Genomic DNA, 16,226 nt, shown 5'->3' with positions numbered 1-16,226 from the left:
TTTGTTAAAGAATTCAGTTCTGGATCCGTATCCAAGACATGTCTGGATTGATCAAGTTCAAACTTCACACACACATGGTACATCATGTCACAAATAGATATGTGCATTTGTTTCATGATCTGCTTAACAATAGCGGAATGATGGCCATTTTAAGGCCGAAAATGCATCAAAATCACGTATTTTCACAATTCCAGAACCGGATCTCAGTCATGCATGGATGGATTTTGTTCAGATTTAGCACAAATGTGTTGTACATATGCAGGTGCATTTCGGTCATGATCTGCTTTGAATGTATATGTCACTCAAATATGAACGGAATGGGGACGTGTCATTGACAATGACTTGTTTGTATCATTGTCATATGAGAAGTACTGTAAAATCTGTATTAGAAGCCGCGGCTTCTATTAAAATGGTACAATGCAACAGAGGGGATGCGGCTTCTATTATAGAGCATCTACACATATGAGAAATGATGAATTTTTAGTTCTCAATTATTCAAATAGTATGGATGCGACTTCTATTAGGGATGCGGCTTCTAATACAGATTTTACGGTACTCTCGTCCTTATTTAGAGATATTGAAACTAATTCAGGGCCACAAACTACATGTAGATCTGTACATGAAGTACATGGGAATTAAAGTTACACAGGTAATTTACACCAAGGATCATTGCAGTTTCTCAGTTCCTTATCTGGTGCTAGTACTTGTATGACAAACGGTATCTTTGCCCTGTTACTGTTTGAAATATCAGAAGCTTTTCGCTGGAACAGTTCTGTAATTGACAGTGTTCTTGTATTAGGAATACAGTTGTACAAGGAAGTATATCCAAACAGACACAACACTGACTCTTCAACATATTTGCAGATCTGATTTGCATACTTGCATGTCATTTTACCTGTTGTACTTGTTTGTTGCTCTCTGGTGTTCTTGCTGAGATCAGGGTGGAGAGTGCTATAAACTTGAAAATGCCATAGAAATCATGTTTGCCAATTTACATCCATGCCAAAAACTGGACAAATTATATGTTGCAACTCTCAGTGTCATTCATGACCTGTTTGATTGGATAAAATTTTACGACTTGGAAGCCATTTTTCCCCTCAAAAATCTAAAAAAAACAAGCTTTTTCTAGCTGTTAACAGCTTTTTCTCAGATACATGTATGTGTCATCCAGTTTTGTTCAAAGTTGGTACAGGGACAGGTAATAATTGTTTACAAGTGCACATTGCATTATATGTTTAACAAGTTATAAATTGTCTCAGAAAAGCCAAATGAATAAATTTTTACCCCACCCCCTAAAATTGTAACACATCAATTCTGAACATTTAATAACGGAATTTTAATACAGCTCATAATGAATTAATTCACTCTGACACAAACAATACAAGTTCAATACAAGTTTTTTTTATTTTTTTCTGAGCGGGGGCTATGACATGACATGTCATGTCTTGTTTTTTTTATTAGAGAACGCTCACGCGCATAATCATTAAATATTTGAAATACCCTGTAAAATACAGCAAAATTATGACACACTGTATCTTATGGCGTTATGGTGACAGATGTATAATATATAATGATTTTTTTCTTCAGACTCTGAAAGAGATGTTGGAAAATGGCATTGCATACTTACATGAAGGGTTGACAGAGGTAGAGAAGAAAGTGGTTGAACAGTTGTTCATGGCACAAGCTATACAAGTTGTGGTAGCATCAAGAAGTATGTGTTGGGGAATCAACATGGCTGCCCATCTTGTGGTAGTCATGGATACACAATATTATAATGGAAAGATTCATGCGTAAGTTTTTTTGTCACATTTTCCTTTTAGTGGTCAGCATATAAGTCAACACTGAAATAGAGATTAGTGTTAGATTCGTACACACATCGTTTGCTCTTGAACTGAATCGTTTTACCTCTCAATGCCCAAAATTTTTCTCTTCAACATTTTTCAAATATCATATGAATGTTGTGTTGCATTAATATATCTTGTTTATTGACAGGTATGTGGATTATCCTGTAACTGATGTATTACAAATGGTTGGTAGGGCAAATAGACCCTGGATACCCACAGAAGGTAAGGCCAGACTTTTTAGTCCCCGTTCAGACGAAGTCCAAAAACGGGGACTTATAATTCGGTCTCTGTTCGTCCGTCCGTGCGTCCGTCTACCCGTGCGTCCGGAGTCATATCTCAGAATCCCTTGGACCGATTCCATTCATTCTTAACATGTGCCAAGTACTGTATGTGGGACATATGCACATGCAGTGGTTTAGCGATTCGATTCACAATGGCCGACTGGCAGCCATCTTGTTTTTTTGAAAATGTTGTATTTCAGACGTGCTTTGTCAGTTTTCATTCAAACTTGGTACATAGATTATACATGTTAGGATACATGTCCATGGCGATTTATTTCACAATTGGATCAAAGATAGCAGACTGGCAGCCATCTTGTTTTTTGAAAATGTCGTATTTTGGACATGCTTTGTCAGTTTTCATTCAAATTTAGTACATAGGTCATACATGTTAGGATACATGTCCCCGACCGTCCGTGAGTTCCTGAGTCTGTCCGTCAGTCTGTCCAGAGTCATATTTCAGAATCCTGTGGACTGATTCCGTTCATTCTTTGCATGTACCTAGTACTTTATGTGGGACATATGCACATGCAGTGGTTTAGCGATTCGATTCAAAATGACTGACTGGCAGCCATCTTGTTTTTTGAAAATGTTGTAAAATTTTGGACATGCTTTGTCAGTTGTCATTCAAACTTGGTACATAGATTATACATGTTAGGATACATGTCCATGACGATTTATTTCGCAATTGGATCAAAGATGGTCGACTGACAGGCATCTTGTTTTTGTTTTTTTTATGCAGTATCTTGGACGTACTCTGTCAGTTTTCATTCAAAATTGGCACATACATGTACTTTATACATGTTAGGATGTATGTCCATGACAATTTGTTTCAAAATCTGGTCAAGGATGGCCGATTGACAGCCATCTGACTTTTTAGCCTTACTACTATATTTCCACAATTTATGTACCATTTTCATTTGTGATATTATACATGATATCATACATGATATTATACATATGCATATTTGTTTCATGATCTGATTCAAGATGGCCGAATGGTGGCCATTTTTGTACTAAAAATCATCAAAATCAAGCATTTCCTGGCTGTTTACAGATGGATTTTGTTCAAACCTTGTATATACGTTGGACATTATAGGACCTTGATGCACATCATTTTGTTTTTCGATTTGATTCAAGATGTCCGAATGGCACAAAAATCAAGCATATCTTGGCTGTTTACAGATGGATTTTGTTCAAACTTGGTATATACATGAGACATAAGACCTTGGTTTCACGATCCTATTCAAAGTGGCCAAATGGTGGCTATTTTTGTGCTAAAAAAATCCTCAAATATCAAGCATTTCTTGCATTTATGGATCGATTTTGTTCAAACTTATAACATACATTTAACATCACAGGTTCCTGATGCACGTCATTTTATTTTTCAGATTGGATTTAAATTGGCTGACTGGCAGCCATTTTGTTTTAATGATTGGGCTTCTAGAGCCATATCTCTTAAATGCTTTGACTGATTATTTTCAAATTTTATATATTTGTTATACATCTTGTTATATATATATATATATATATATATATATATATATATATATATGTATTCAAAATGGCTGATTTTGAATGCTGTTCCAGAGCAATATCTCTCAATATGGACAAGTACTTGTTTGACGATCAGATACAAATGTCAATCATTTTAATGTTTAAAAATCATATTTCTGACATGGTTATATTCCAGCTATATTACAATAAACAAAACTATATTTATTAAATTTGATAACTAACGGGGACTGTGCCATGCATGGCTTGTTTATTCTTTGCTTCTCATGTTTTTATAAGTCCATTTTTTTGAGGAGGGTGGAAAAACATAAAATTAATTCTTTTTTTTTTCATTACATTTTGTGTGATTTTCAAAGAATTGTAAGTGAGATCATTGATTGAAGAGAAGAAATGAAATAAAATTTTATTGTTGCCAATTGTGGCTCAATTTTCAGCATTAATGAGAAATGATACCTGTCAGTCACAAATAAAATTTTAAAAAAAGTACCTTTTTCAGTGGTTTGAACATGGTTCATAAGGACTCATTTTTAATCCTTTAATTTTGTTATCTTTCAGTTGGTAAATGTGTTATTTTGTGTCAAGGATCTAAGAAAGATTTCTTCAAGAAGTTTTTGTATGAGCCACTTCCTGTTGAGGTAGGTATTCAATAGAATGGCTTGAAGGAAAGTGTATATATTGTTTTATCCTATTGTCAAGCATGATTTAATTAATGGCTAAAGTTGTTTCATAAAATATAGAAGACAATAATGCTTTTGATTTATTATATTCTTCTTTCATTTCATTTTTCAGTCGCATTTGGATCATTGTTTACATGATCATTTCAATGCTGAGATTGTTACCAAGACGATAGAGAATAAACAAGACGCAGTGGACTACTTGACATGGACTTTTATCTACAGAAGAATGACTCAGAACCCAAACTACTACAACTTACAAGGTACATTGTGTGCCAAAATAAAACCAATAAACCTTTTTTTTTTTTTTTTTTCCTCAAATAAGTGAGATTTGTCAGAATAATGGAATCCACTATATAAAACATTGTCTATGAAGTAATGCTATACTAATAATTAAATGTCAATTTATTTATTCTAAGGTGTGACACATCGTCATTTGTCAGATCATTTATCAGAATTAGTTGAGAATACATTGAGTGATTTAGAACAGTCCAAGTGTATAAGTATTGAAGATGAAATGGACGTGAGTCCCCTCAACCTGGGAATGATTGCTGCATATTATTACATCAATTACACTACAATCGGTAAGTGTTACTTTCACTCATTAGAAAGTGTTAGATGTGCACAAGTTAAGGGAATTGACACAATGTGAGTTACCTAACGAGTTTGTTGCTTTTGGGATGAAAATTTATGAAGAAAGTAATCAAAAGTAAACAAGTCAAAATAGTAAATTTTTTTAATCTCTGGGTGAAACACAGTTTATTTGTCCCTGTTCGGACACAATCCAAAAACGGGGACTTATGTTTTGACCCTTGTGCGTCCGTGTGTGTGTGTGTGTGTGTGCGGACCTGTATCTTAGATATGCTCAGTCCAATCACAATCAAACTTCACACATACATTGTACATGATATTATACATATGCACATCAATTTGTTTCACGATGTGATTCAAAATGGCCAAATAATATCCATTTTTGTGCTGAAGATCATCAAAATCAAGCATTTCTCGGCTGTTTACTGATGGAATTTGTTCAAACTTGGTATATACATTAAACATTACGGGACCTAGTTGCAAAAAATTGTATTTTAGATAATATTCAAAATGGCTGACTGGTGGCCATTTTGTTTTAATGAATGTGTTCTCGTGCCATATCTCTGAATTGCTCAAATTTTAAAAGTTCATTATACATCATGTCATAGATATACAGATATATTGGCCGAATAGTGTATCAAGCATATTTGGCATTCATGATGGATTTCGTTCAAACTTGGTACATACATTAAACATTAACGGGTTCTTGATGCACGTTATTTAATTTTTCAGATCGGATTCAAAATGGCTGACTGGCGGCCATTTTGTGTTAATGAATGGGCTTTTAGACCCATATCTCTGACTTGCTTTGACTGATTACATGTATGTTAAAATTTTTAATATTCATTATACATCATTTCATAGATATACAGATATGTTGGTTTTATGGTTCTATTTAAAATGGCCGAATGGTGTCCATTTTTGTGCTAAAAAAATCATCAAATATCAAGCATTTCTTGCATTTATGGATGGATTTTGTTCAAACTTATAACACACGTTGGACATTACGGGTTCCTGATGCACGTCATTTTATTTTAAAGATCGGATTCAAAATGGCTGACCATTTTGTTTTAATGATTGGGCTTCTAGAGCCATATCTTTGACATGCTTTGACTGATTATGTTAAAATTTTATAAAATCGTTATACATCATGTTATAGATATATCCATGTATTCAAAATGGCTGATTTTGTTTTAATTGATGATGTTCCAGAGCATTATCTCTCATAATGGACAAGTAATTGTTTGATGCTCAGATACAAATGTCAATCATTTTAATGTTAAACAATCATCATAATCATATTCCTGACATGGTTATATTCCAGCTATATTACTATTTAAACAAAACTATATATCTTAAATTTGATACAATGTAACTAACAGGGACTGTGCCACGCATAGCTTGTATTTTTCAGATCAGGTTAAAAATGGCTGACTGGTGGCCATTTTGCTTCTAAAGCCATATCACTGACATGCTTTGACTGATTATGTTCAAATTTGATATATTCATTATACAGTATGTTATAGATGTATTCAAAATGGCATGCTGTTCCAGAGCAATATTTCTCAATATGGATAAGTACTTGTTTGATGATCATATACAAGATGACTTATTTATATTCCAACTTCATTACTATAAACAAAACTATATATCTTAAATTTGATAACTAACATGGACTGTGCCATGCATGGCTTGTTCAAATATTGTGATTATTTGAATCAATATTTCAAGTAAAAGCATATAGAACAAATGTTTTCAAAGCAAATGTAGTCAGCACACCTATTTAACTTCATCAAAATTTTTAGTGAGTCTATGTACATGTACACATGTAGGTCATGTATAGTAATTTAGATACATGCACTGTTTTTTATATGATCAGTTCACATTGCAAAATTATATAGAGTTCTGAGAATGTGTATTCTTACAATCTATTCAGGGTTCTTAGAAGCAATTAGGGTTCTAAAAATGTGTATTGGTTTTTTTTTTAAATCCCTATCATGGTTTTTAAAATGTTTATTTGTGGTCTTAGAATCTATAACAGGATTCTGAGAATCTATATCATCATTCTTAGAATGTATATTGGTGTTCTTACATTCTATATCAGGGTTCTTAGAAGCAATGTTCGGGTTCTAAGAAATGTTTATTGTTTTGTTTTTTTTGAGTCTATATCATGGTTCTTAGAAGCCATATTGGGGTTCTTGGAATGTTTCTTGGTGTTCTTACATTATATATAAGTGTTTTTAGAAGCCATCTTAGAGTTTTAAGAATGTGTAATGATGTTCTCAAAATATATCGTATGCCTAGTGGCCTCAATATGTAAAATTGAGAAAAATAAGGGGTTGGTGTATAGCTTAGGATCTCTTCGGAAATGATAACAATTTGTTAGTTTGTTTAACAATGTAACCATGTTGTAAATGTATAGTGATATTTTTATAATCTATATTGCAGTTCTTAGAATTCATATCAGGGTTCTTAGAATCTCTACCTTGGTTCTTAGAATCCATATCATGGTTCTTAGAAGCTCTACCTGGATTCTTAGTATCCCTACCTGAGTTCTTAGATTCTCTACCTGGGTTCTTAGAATCCATATCAGGGTTCTTAGAAGCTCTACCTGGGTTCTTAGAATCTCTACCTGGATTCTTAGAATCTCTACCTGGGTTCTTAGAATCCATATCAGGGTTCTTAGAAGCTCTACCTGGATTCTTAGAATCTCTACCTGGGTTCTTAGAATCTCTACCTGGGTTCTTAGAATCCATATCAGGGTTCTTAGAAGCTCTACCTGGATTCTTAGAATCTCTACCTGGATTCTTAGAATCTCTACCTGGGTTCTTAGAATCCATATCAGGGTTCTTAGAAGCTCTACCTGGATTCTTAGAATCTCTACCTGGGTTCTTAGAATCTCTACCTGGGTTCTTAGAATCCATATCAGGGTTCTTAGAAGCTCTACCTGGATTCTTAGTATCCCTACCTGAGTTCTTAGATTATCTACCTGGGTTCTTAGAATCCATATCAGGGTTCTTAGAAGCTCTACCTGGGTTCTTAGAAGCTCTACCTGGGTTCTTAGAATCCATATCAGGGTTCTTAGAATCCATATCAGGGTTCTTAGAAGCTCTACCTGGGTTCTTAGAATCCCTACCTGAGTTCTTAGAATCTCTACCTGGGTTCCTAGAATCCATATCAGGGTTCTTAGAAGCTCTACCTGGGATCTTAGATTCTCTACCTTGGTACTTGAAATCTCTACCTGGGTTCTTAGAATCTCTACCTGGGTTCTTAGAATCTTTACCTGGGTTCCTAGAATCCATATCAGGGTTCTTAGAAGCTCTACCTGGGTTCTTAGAATCCCTACCTGAGTTCTTAGAATCTCTACCTGGGATCTTAGATTCTCTACCTTGGTACTTGAAATCTCTACCTGGGTTCTTAGAATCTCTACCTGGGTTCCTAGAATCCATATCAGGGTCCTTAGAAGCTCTACCTGGGTTCTTAGAATCCCTACCTGAGTTCTTAGAATCTCTACCTGGGATCTTAGATTATCTACCTTGGTACTTGAAATCTCTACCTGGGTTCTTAGAATCCCTACCTGAGTTCTTAGATTCTCTACCTGGGTACTTGAAATCTTTACCTGGGTTCTTAGAATCTCTATCTGGGGTCTTAGATTCTCTACCTGGGTACTTGAAATCTCTACCTGGCTTCTGAGATTCTCTACCTGGCTTTTGAGATTCTCTACCTGGGTATTTGAAATCTCTACCTGGGTTCTTAGATTCTCTACCTGGGTTCTTAGATTCTCTACCTGGGTTCTTAGATTCTCTACCTGGGTTCTTAGATTATCTACCTGGGTTCTTAGATTATCTACCTGGGTTCTTAGATTATCTACCTGGGTTCTTAGAAACACTACCTTGGTTCTTAGAAATTCCACTTAGGTTCTTAGAATCTCCACAAAGGTTCTTAGAATCTCCACAAAGGTTCTTAGAATCTCTACCTGGGTTCTTAGACTCTCTACCTGGGTTCTTAGACTCTCTACCTGGGTTCTTAGACTCTCTACCTGGGTTCTTAGAATCTCTACCTGGGTCCGTAGAATCTCCACTTGGGTCCGTAGAATCTCCACCTGGGTTCTTAGAATCTCCACCTGGGTTCTTAGAATCTCCACCTGGGTTCTTGGAATTTCTACCTGGGTTCTTAGAATCTCCACTTGGGTTCGTAGAATCTCCACTTGGGTTCTTAGAAATTCCACCTGGGTTCTTAGAATCTCCACCTGGGTTCTTAGAATCTCCACCTGGGTTCTTAGAATCTCCACCTGGGTTCTTGGAATCTCTACTTGGGTTCTTAGAATCCATATCAATGTTCTTAGAATTGGTGTAAGACTATTTTTATTAAACAATCCAGTCTGCATTTGTGTAACACCTGTACATTACTCAGAAACAGTAAAATCTGCTATTTACTCTTTATATGACTTATTGACTTAATATGAATATTTATGGTTATATGCCTTTTATTCATATCTCATTATACTTATTACATTTTTTGCACATAGAGAAGCTAATTAGAGACAACAATGATTCGTCTGAAACTGTTTACCTAGCAATTAGAGAAAAATTACTGGTTCGTAGTGTTAATTGCAGGTTAACTATAATTACAGAAAGGTTGAATGCATCACACACTATCCTATAGATACCTACTATTTGAAAGTAGATGTCTCTGAAATTGACCTTTAGCCATACTTGACATATTGACATATAATCTGTTTTAGAACTCTTCAGTATGTCACTCAATGCCAAGACCAAGATTAAAGGACTGATTGAAATTATATCAAATGCTGCCGAGTATGAGAATATACCAATCAGGCATCATGAAGACACTGTTCTCAAACAGGTTAGTCATCATATCTTGTGAAAGTGTATCATATATTGTGAAAGTGTATCATATCTTGTGAAAGTGCATCATATCTTGTGAAAGTGCATCATATCTTGTGAAAGTGCATCATATCTTGTGAAAGTGCATCATATCTTGTGAAAGTGTATCATATCTTGTGAAAGTGCATCATATCTTGTGAAAGTGCATCATATTATGCGAGTCTAATATCACATATACCGTTAAAGTCCTATTATAAACCACGGTTTATATTACAATGTATCAATTTAAAAATTGGGGTCAAAAGCTCAAGTTCGGGGTGCGGTTTCTATTACGTACATATTGCAATCACTAAATGGGCGTGGTCATTTTTTGTCCACAACACATGCACAAAACAAACAATACACCGTACAATCTCTTGAATAGGCGTCGGGGAAGAGTGAAAGGCCTTATTTTGGTTCTAAAATAGGCGTTACGAAATATTGAAAAATTACAGTCAATCAAAAAAAAATTCTACATGATACAAAAAATACTCAGTATTTTTAATGTAAATATGCATTTATTTTTTTTTAATTTTCTTGGTAACGAAAAGTATAACAGAAGTTTCAAATAAAAACACAAATGCACTGCTTAGTAGCAAATGATCACATAACGGTAGCTCGATCCGGCCATGCTGCTGGTCACAAGTGAATAACTTACTTGTTTTCGAAGTGTTGGTATTGGTGATTATTATTTAGTAGTGATTACAATAACGCACGAAAAATAAATTCGTTGAATTGTTATAAAATGCAAGTAAAATTCAACTTAGTTTCCCCGTAAGCGAATGACTTCTGTCACATGTAAACAGCCGATACGATATCCGCCATGCTTTTGAATGCTCACGTGACGTATTATTGACCGGATAGGTCAAGTCGCTAATTAACCAATCAAAATGTTGGATGGTGCCCACGTGTCTAAATTACATAGCTCATTTAAATATGTTAATGACAGTTCAGCGACCTCATGGTGAACGCAACATGGAAGAGATTTACCGATAATGTAGTGCGATCTTTTGCCTTTGATTTCCATGGGAAAACGGCATGATTTTTTTTTTTTAAATCAAGAAATTATTTGTTTTCGAAAGATAAATTATTCTTCAATGCTCAGTTTAACACTTTTACGGTGATAAAAGCTCATTGTCTAAAACTTACGAAACACAAACGTATTCAGAAAGAGTATTGACAGAGGTCGCCGCCAGAACAAAAGCAGTTTCATTGCCTGTCTGACATCTTATCACCGCTGAACAATAAATAGGTGTGAATATTTTTAGGCATGTTGTCGAAACAAAGAATAGGATTAGGAACAATGCCGTTTTGGAACAGCTGGTTGAAACAATGAAGACAGTCACGGTCTTGTTGAATTGGGGGTGCGGTTAGTAATAGGTACTTTTCAAGTTTTCATTTTTTGTTAAGAACTCTTTAACCCCAAAGCCGGAATTGGCGGTGCGGTTACTATTACGTATGCGGTTTATATTAGGACTTTAACGGTAACAGGAGTATAATTACAACCACAACCTGGTGTCTCATTCCTTTGTGCAATCCCAGGGTATGAAAAATGTTACCTTTTCTATTCAATAGATTGCTAGCAGATTGCCAAATAAACTGAATAATCCCAAATACAATGATCCCCATGTGAAGACTAATTTGTTACTGCAAGCTCATTTATCCCGAATGCAGTTATCAGCTGAACTTCAGTCAGACACAGAGGATATCCTCAGTAAGGTGAGTATATACAAAGCATTACAGTAACTGCGAAAAACTTTATTTTTGCTGAAAAGACTCTGTGAGTGTTTTTTATGATTCTATTTGCACCTACAGTTGTATTTTTGACGAGCTAAATGTAAAATATAGAAAAAACATATAACAGGCTGTCTCACTTGTTTACATTTTGCATGCATGCTCAGTGACTAGATGTAAAAAACAAGTTGTTCGCACCTGAAGATAAAAAAACAATGTTAGGGTGTTGTTGTTATTACTAAACATATGTGTATGTGTCTTTGTTAATATGTAAATATATGACATCACCATGCACTGGCATATACCAGAATAGTTTTATAGTTTTTCCTTTATTCAAAGACAAAAAACCCTCTCACACGATACTGATTGTTTTATTTGCACACATTTATGTCAATCTATTCATCAAACAATGTGGCCACAGAAAATAAATCATTTGTGTTTCAATGTCCAAGTATAATTTATTCACTGTAGGATACAAGCGGTATGGCGGTACCACCAGTGTTTTGTTTTTACCATCAAACTGGTCAGACACCACCACAGTCATTATCAATTTCTAAAAACTTGTGTATAGTTGTAGCACTTCTATTGCAATAACAAATTTAATAAATGAATTTGTATATTGTGTAACTGAGGACATGTTTGTATTATAATTAGAATGCTAATTATCACAATTTATGTTTGGAATAATTATGCACATGTTATGCAATTGAGTATGTATATTTAAATTTCTGAGAAGAATACTGAGTGATGTTTCCATGTAATGTTAACTGATGACAGTATCTTTTGTTCAGGGGTACTTGTAAAGGAGTAATGTTCGTTTGTCTTTTATTTTAGGCATTACGTTTAATTCAAGCCTGTGTTGATGTACTCAGTAGTAATGGATGGTTATCACCAGCTTTGGCTGCTATGGAGCTAGCCCAGATGGTAACCCAGGCAATGTGGAACAAAGATTCTTATCTTAAACAACTACCACACTTTGCAATGGAGATCATTAAGCGTTGCTCTGAAAAGGTATGCAAATAAAGCTGTTATGTCAATGTTAATGCCGGGCTAAAAGACATTTAATTTTAACCTTATTGTTTCAAACTTTTCATTTCTATGACAAGTTTGTAGCATATAAATGTGTTTGTTGATATCCAGTCAAATCTGCTCTGGTTTGATTTCAGTTGGACTGGTTTTATTTTATTCAGACTCGACCTGGTTTGATTTCAGTCATGTGTATAATTCCAAACATTTTTACAATTTTTTAGGATGTCGAAAGTATCTTTGATATTATGGAGATGGAAGATGATGATAGAAATGGTTTATTGCAATTATCTGATGTTGAGATGGCTGATGTAGCAAGGTTCTGTAATAGATACCCCAACATTGAGTTAACCTATGAAATACAAGATAAAGATGCATTACACAGGTCAGTCACTGTTACCATGCATGGAAAAATCCAAGCAACAATACCCAACTACATGTATAAGCCAAACAGTCAATGTCAAAAGGCAATATTTACAAATCCGAGAACACACAGGAGACACACAAACAAAACAAACTGTCAAATCGTTGAGAGAGATACATGGACCTCAAGGCACAAACCAAGAGGTGATTTCAGGTGTTTCGAAAAGAGTGAGCACATCCTGCTCCACATGTGGCACCCGCCATATATCTCTCTGAGTCACAATCATGAATTTTAGGTCATCCTTGTGCAAAACAATTGACATCAAGCGCTTCTATTATCATCTGTTTCATAGAAACATGATACTTGTCCACTGATGATTCTTGCCACACACAGTTCATTTGATTCCCAAGTAAAATATGAGATGTATTTGACAACTATGTGCGGCCTGAACTACTTGTTGTTACCACTATCCACGTTATACACTTGACCACAATGTGTTTCAGTGTTCTTACAACTACCTACTGGGAACAGAAAACACTTCAGTTTGTGAAGGTTGAAAATTAAACACTACTGCTTCATATTGAGAATGTTATGTTTCTAACTAATTTTATTCAGACATTCCATTAATTACACAGGTAATTCCAAACTGGAAATTGATGTTGGACATAATTATTTTGTTCCAAAATTAATTTACAAAATGTCATAAGCAGTCATATTCAAAAAGATTTCTTTGATAGTTTGATATTGAATGTATGCAATACTGCTTATCCTTCATCACTTATGAAGTGTTTCATGACTTCTATCGCAACTCAAAATCTTTTGTGAAGTCTACTGTATTTGCCCCTCAGCACACATGAATCATTAAACAATGTACATGTACTATGAAAAGGTTATTACAAAACACCCCTGTGGTGCCATTTTAATCATGGTTATGTTATTTTGATGAGTCCCAAAACCAAATACCAAGATGTATGAAAGAAATGTTGATGTTATTAGCCAAAATAATAAACTTTATGTTTGAATCTTGTCTGTTCACAGTGGTGAAGCAGTGATCATCGTAGTGACCTTGGAACGTGAAGACGAGATAACAGGACCTGTCATAGCTCCTTTCTTCCCTCAGGTAATGAATTAAGGTGTAAAACATGAGAAACTAAATAACAAAATAAGTGAATGGTTGCTTGAATATTGAATAGTTGATCTGTTAAAAATAGTTTAATCATCAGAATATCTCAAATTAATAAATATGTCAAACCTTAAACTGTTACTAGGGTAAAAGGGTTTGAATTCTATTGTGATTCAAGAAAGATTTATTTTAAAGTGTTTTGTTTTTTTATTTCAGAACCGAGAAGAAGGATGGTGGGTTGTGATTGGTGACACTAAAAGTAACAGTCTGATATCCATCAAAAGATTGACCTTACAACAGAAAGCTAAAGTCAAGTTAGACTTTGTAGCGCCCTCTACGGGATCTCATAGTTATACTTTGTTTTTCATGAGTGATGCTTACATGGGATGTGATCAGGAATACAAATTTAGTGTCAATATTAAACAAGCCATGAGTGACAGTGATGATGATAGTTCTGATGAAGAATAAAACAATCTATAAACGTCATGTGTTTGCTGATTATAATTGTATGAGTATATTTTGTGACAACTTGTAACATATATGGGCGTGTACTGTAAAATGACGCTGGGTTTAAATTTGGCTGATTAACCATCTCAGACATATTCAGTGGGCTTTATCATTTAGATAATGTGTTCTATGCTAAATTTTACATATTCACTGGGTTTTAATTTAGCACATTTTCCAGTCAGCGAAATAAGCAAAATTAAAACCCAGTGAATAATTAACCCCTTTACAGTATTATTATCACTGTCACCTTATTAGGACATAAATAGTTTCAGTGATTCCCATATATGGACATCTAATGTCACCAAATATGGGCATATGTTTTCATTATGCTGATATGATACAACTACGTGCTTTGACTTTTTCTATCTATTATTCTGGCTATTGTTGTGTTCATATATGGTGTCAATGATGACTGAAATCTGATATATATCTTGTATATAGTAGTTGTATGACTAGAAATGTCTTGTATTTCAGTGAATAATAATCAGAAAGTGATCAATATTAGAATTGTGGAAATCTGATCTCATGAGTTTGTGATAAATTGGAATCTGGGTTTTAAGGGGGGAGCATTTTGGAAAAACAAATTGTCACCAAAGTCACAGCCAGGATACATGTAGGTGCCGTTTAGTATTAAAAAAAATTGAACATTTAAAAATCACTGTAAATTCTTGATATTTGGCTGAGTGAAGGGTGATATCAAATCAATGACAAAAAACTAACAACCAGGTGTACCTGAACTTGTTTCTAATAACACAATGATTGAGCCATTTCCCTTATAGCATTGAGCCCTGCTCTGGTGGCCCTTTGATAAATGGGTAAAATGCATACAAGTGATTTTCATAATTCAAAATGTAGTTCAGCTCTCAAAAGTTTTTTTCTTAAAAATTTAAACGGTGAATTAAAAGAACATTATGTTCATTTCAAGCTTATTTTTGTAAGCCTTCTATAAACTGATGATTTTCAGATATTTGACCATTGCTAACTGGTGGTTTTCATAACACTTTGATCATTTTGAGTTTCTGACATTGAAAACTGAAACTGTTACTCTAAATCTGGTTCTGTAAACTTGAACATTGTATATACTTTGCTGTGTTCTATCTCAAATTACTGTTTGGTTGAAAAGATACACATCGTGATATTTGCAAATCACTCTAACTAATCAAGACTATTATATTTGTAAACTTATACATCTAAGATAAAAAAAAACTTTTATTGCATTCTGTCTTTTATGCTAAATATGTTTAAATAAATAACTTTAGTTTTTAGGATCTGATATATGCGTTGTTTCCTTTTTTGTATGCAACTCCATGAGAAGTTGATATGCTAATGTTATGCAAAATGCCACACAAAATAAATTGTCCTTTTTTTTTTTACATTACCTCTGTCATGGGTTCTCTACAGTGGTATGTGCTGTACATATGCCTTGGATTAAGTCAAATGTTTTTATCTCATACCTTGTATTAATCTATTTGTATAAATATTAATTCTATTACGTCATCACTTCACTCGAGATTACATGAGATAGCACTGCTCATGTGCGGCCTCTGCATATTCAGTGCAGTGCGTGTTGCTGAATACGTCCGCATGAAATTGGTCTCTGTGACAATTTGACACTTATTGACTGAGGTAACATGTTACTTGTCTGACAGTCTATTGTGTTGTTACACACTGTGTGTATTAATTA

The 16,226-nt window shown here is 34.4% G+C and overlaps 1 protein-coding gene across 1 annotated transcript in view; it reads left to right on the top strand.

Annotated features, from left to right (window-relative positions):
- The window catches only part of LOC102806598 (U5 small nuclear ribonucleoprotein 200 kDa helicase-like), a 71,853-nt gene extending 56,038 nt beyond the window's left edge, over window positions 1–15,815 (top strand). Inside the window, exons 32-42 of the mRNA XM_085496079.1 lie at window positions 1,588–1,790; window positions 1,993–2,066; window positions 4,193–4,272; window positions 4,427–4,574; window positions 4,731–4,895; window positions 9,647–9,768; window positions 11,364–11,507; window positions 12,357–12,533; window positions 12,773–12,933; window positions 13,951–14,032; window positions 14,252–15,815. Coding sequence (XP_085352205.1) covers window positions 1,588–1,790; window positions 1,993–2,066; window positions 4,193–4,272; window positions 4,427–4,574; window positions 4,731–4,895; window positions 9,647–9,768; window positions 11,364–11,507; window positions 12,357–12,533; window positions 12,773–12,933; window positions 13,951–14,032; window positions 14,252–14,503 — 1,608 coding nt within the window. The 3' untranslated portion in view covers window positions 14,504–15,815. The remainder of the gene's footprint in view (window positions 1–1,587; window positions 1,791–1,992; window positions 2,067–4,192; window positions 4,273–4,426; window positions 4,575–4,730; window positions 4,896–9,646; window positions 9,769–11,363; window positions 11,508–12,356; window positions 12,534–12,772; window positions 12,934–13,950; window positions 14,033–14,251) is intronic.
- The last annotated feature ends 411 nt before the right edge of the window (window positions 15,816–16,226 follow it).

This window comes from Saccoglossus kowalevskii, chromosome 22, assembly GCF_978046115.1.
Source record: "Saccoglossus kowalevskii chromosome 22, keSacKowa6.1, whole genome shotgun sequence".
Taxonomy (NCBI): domain Eukaryota; kingdom Metazoa; phylum Hemichordata; class Enteropneusta; family Harrimaniidae; genus Saccoglossus; species Saccoglossus kowalevskii.
The sequence above is the reverse complement of the archived record's forward strand: the minus strand, read 5'-3'. Positions and strand labels throughout refer to the sequence as shown.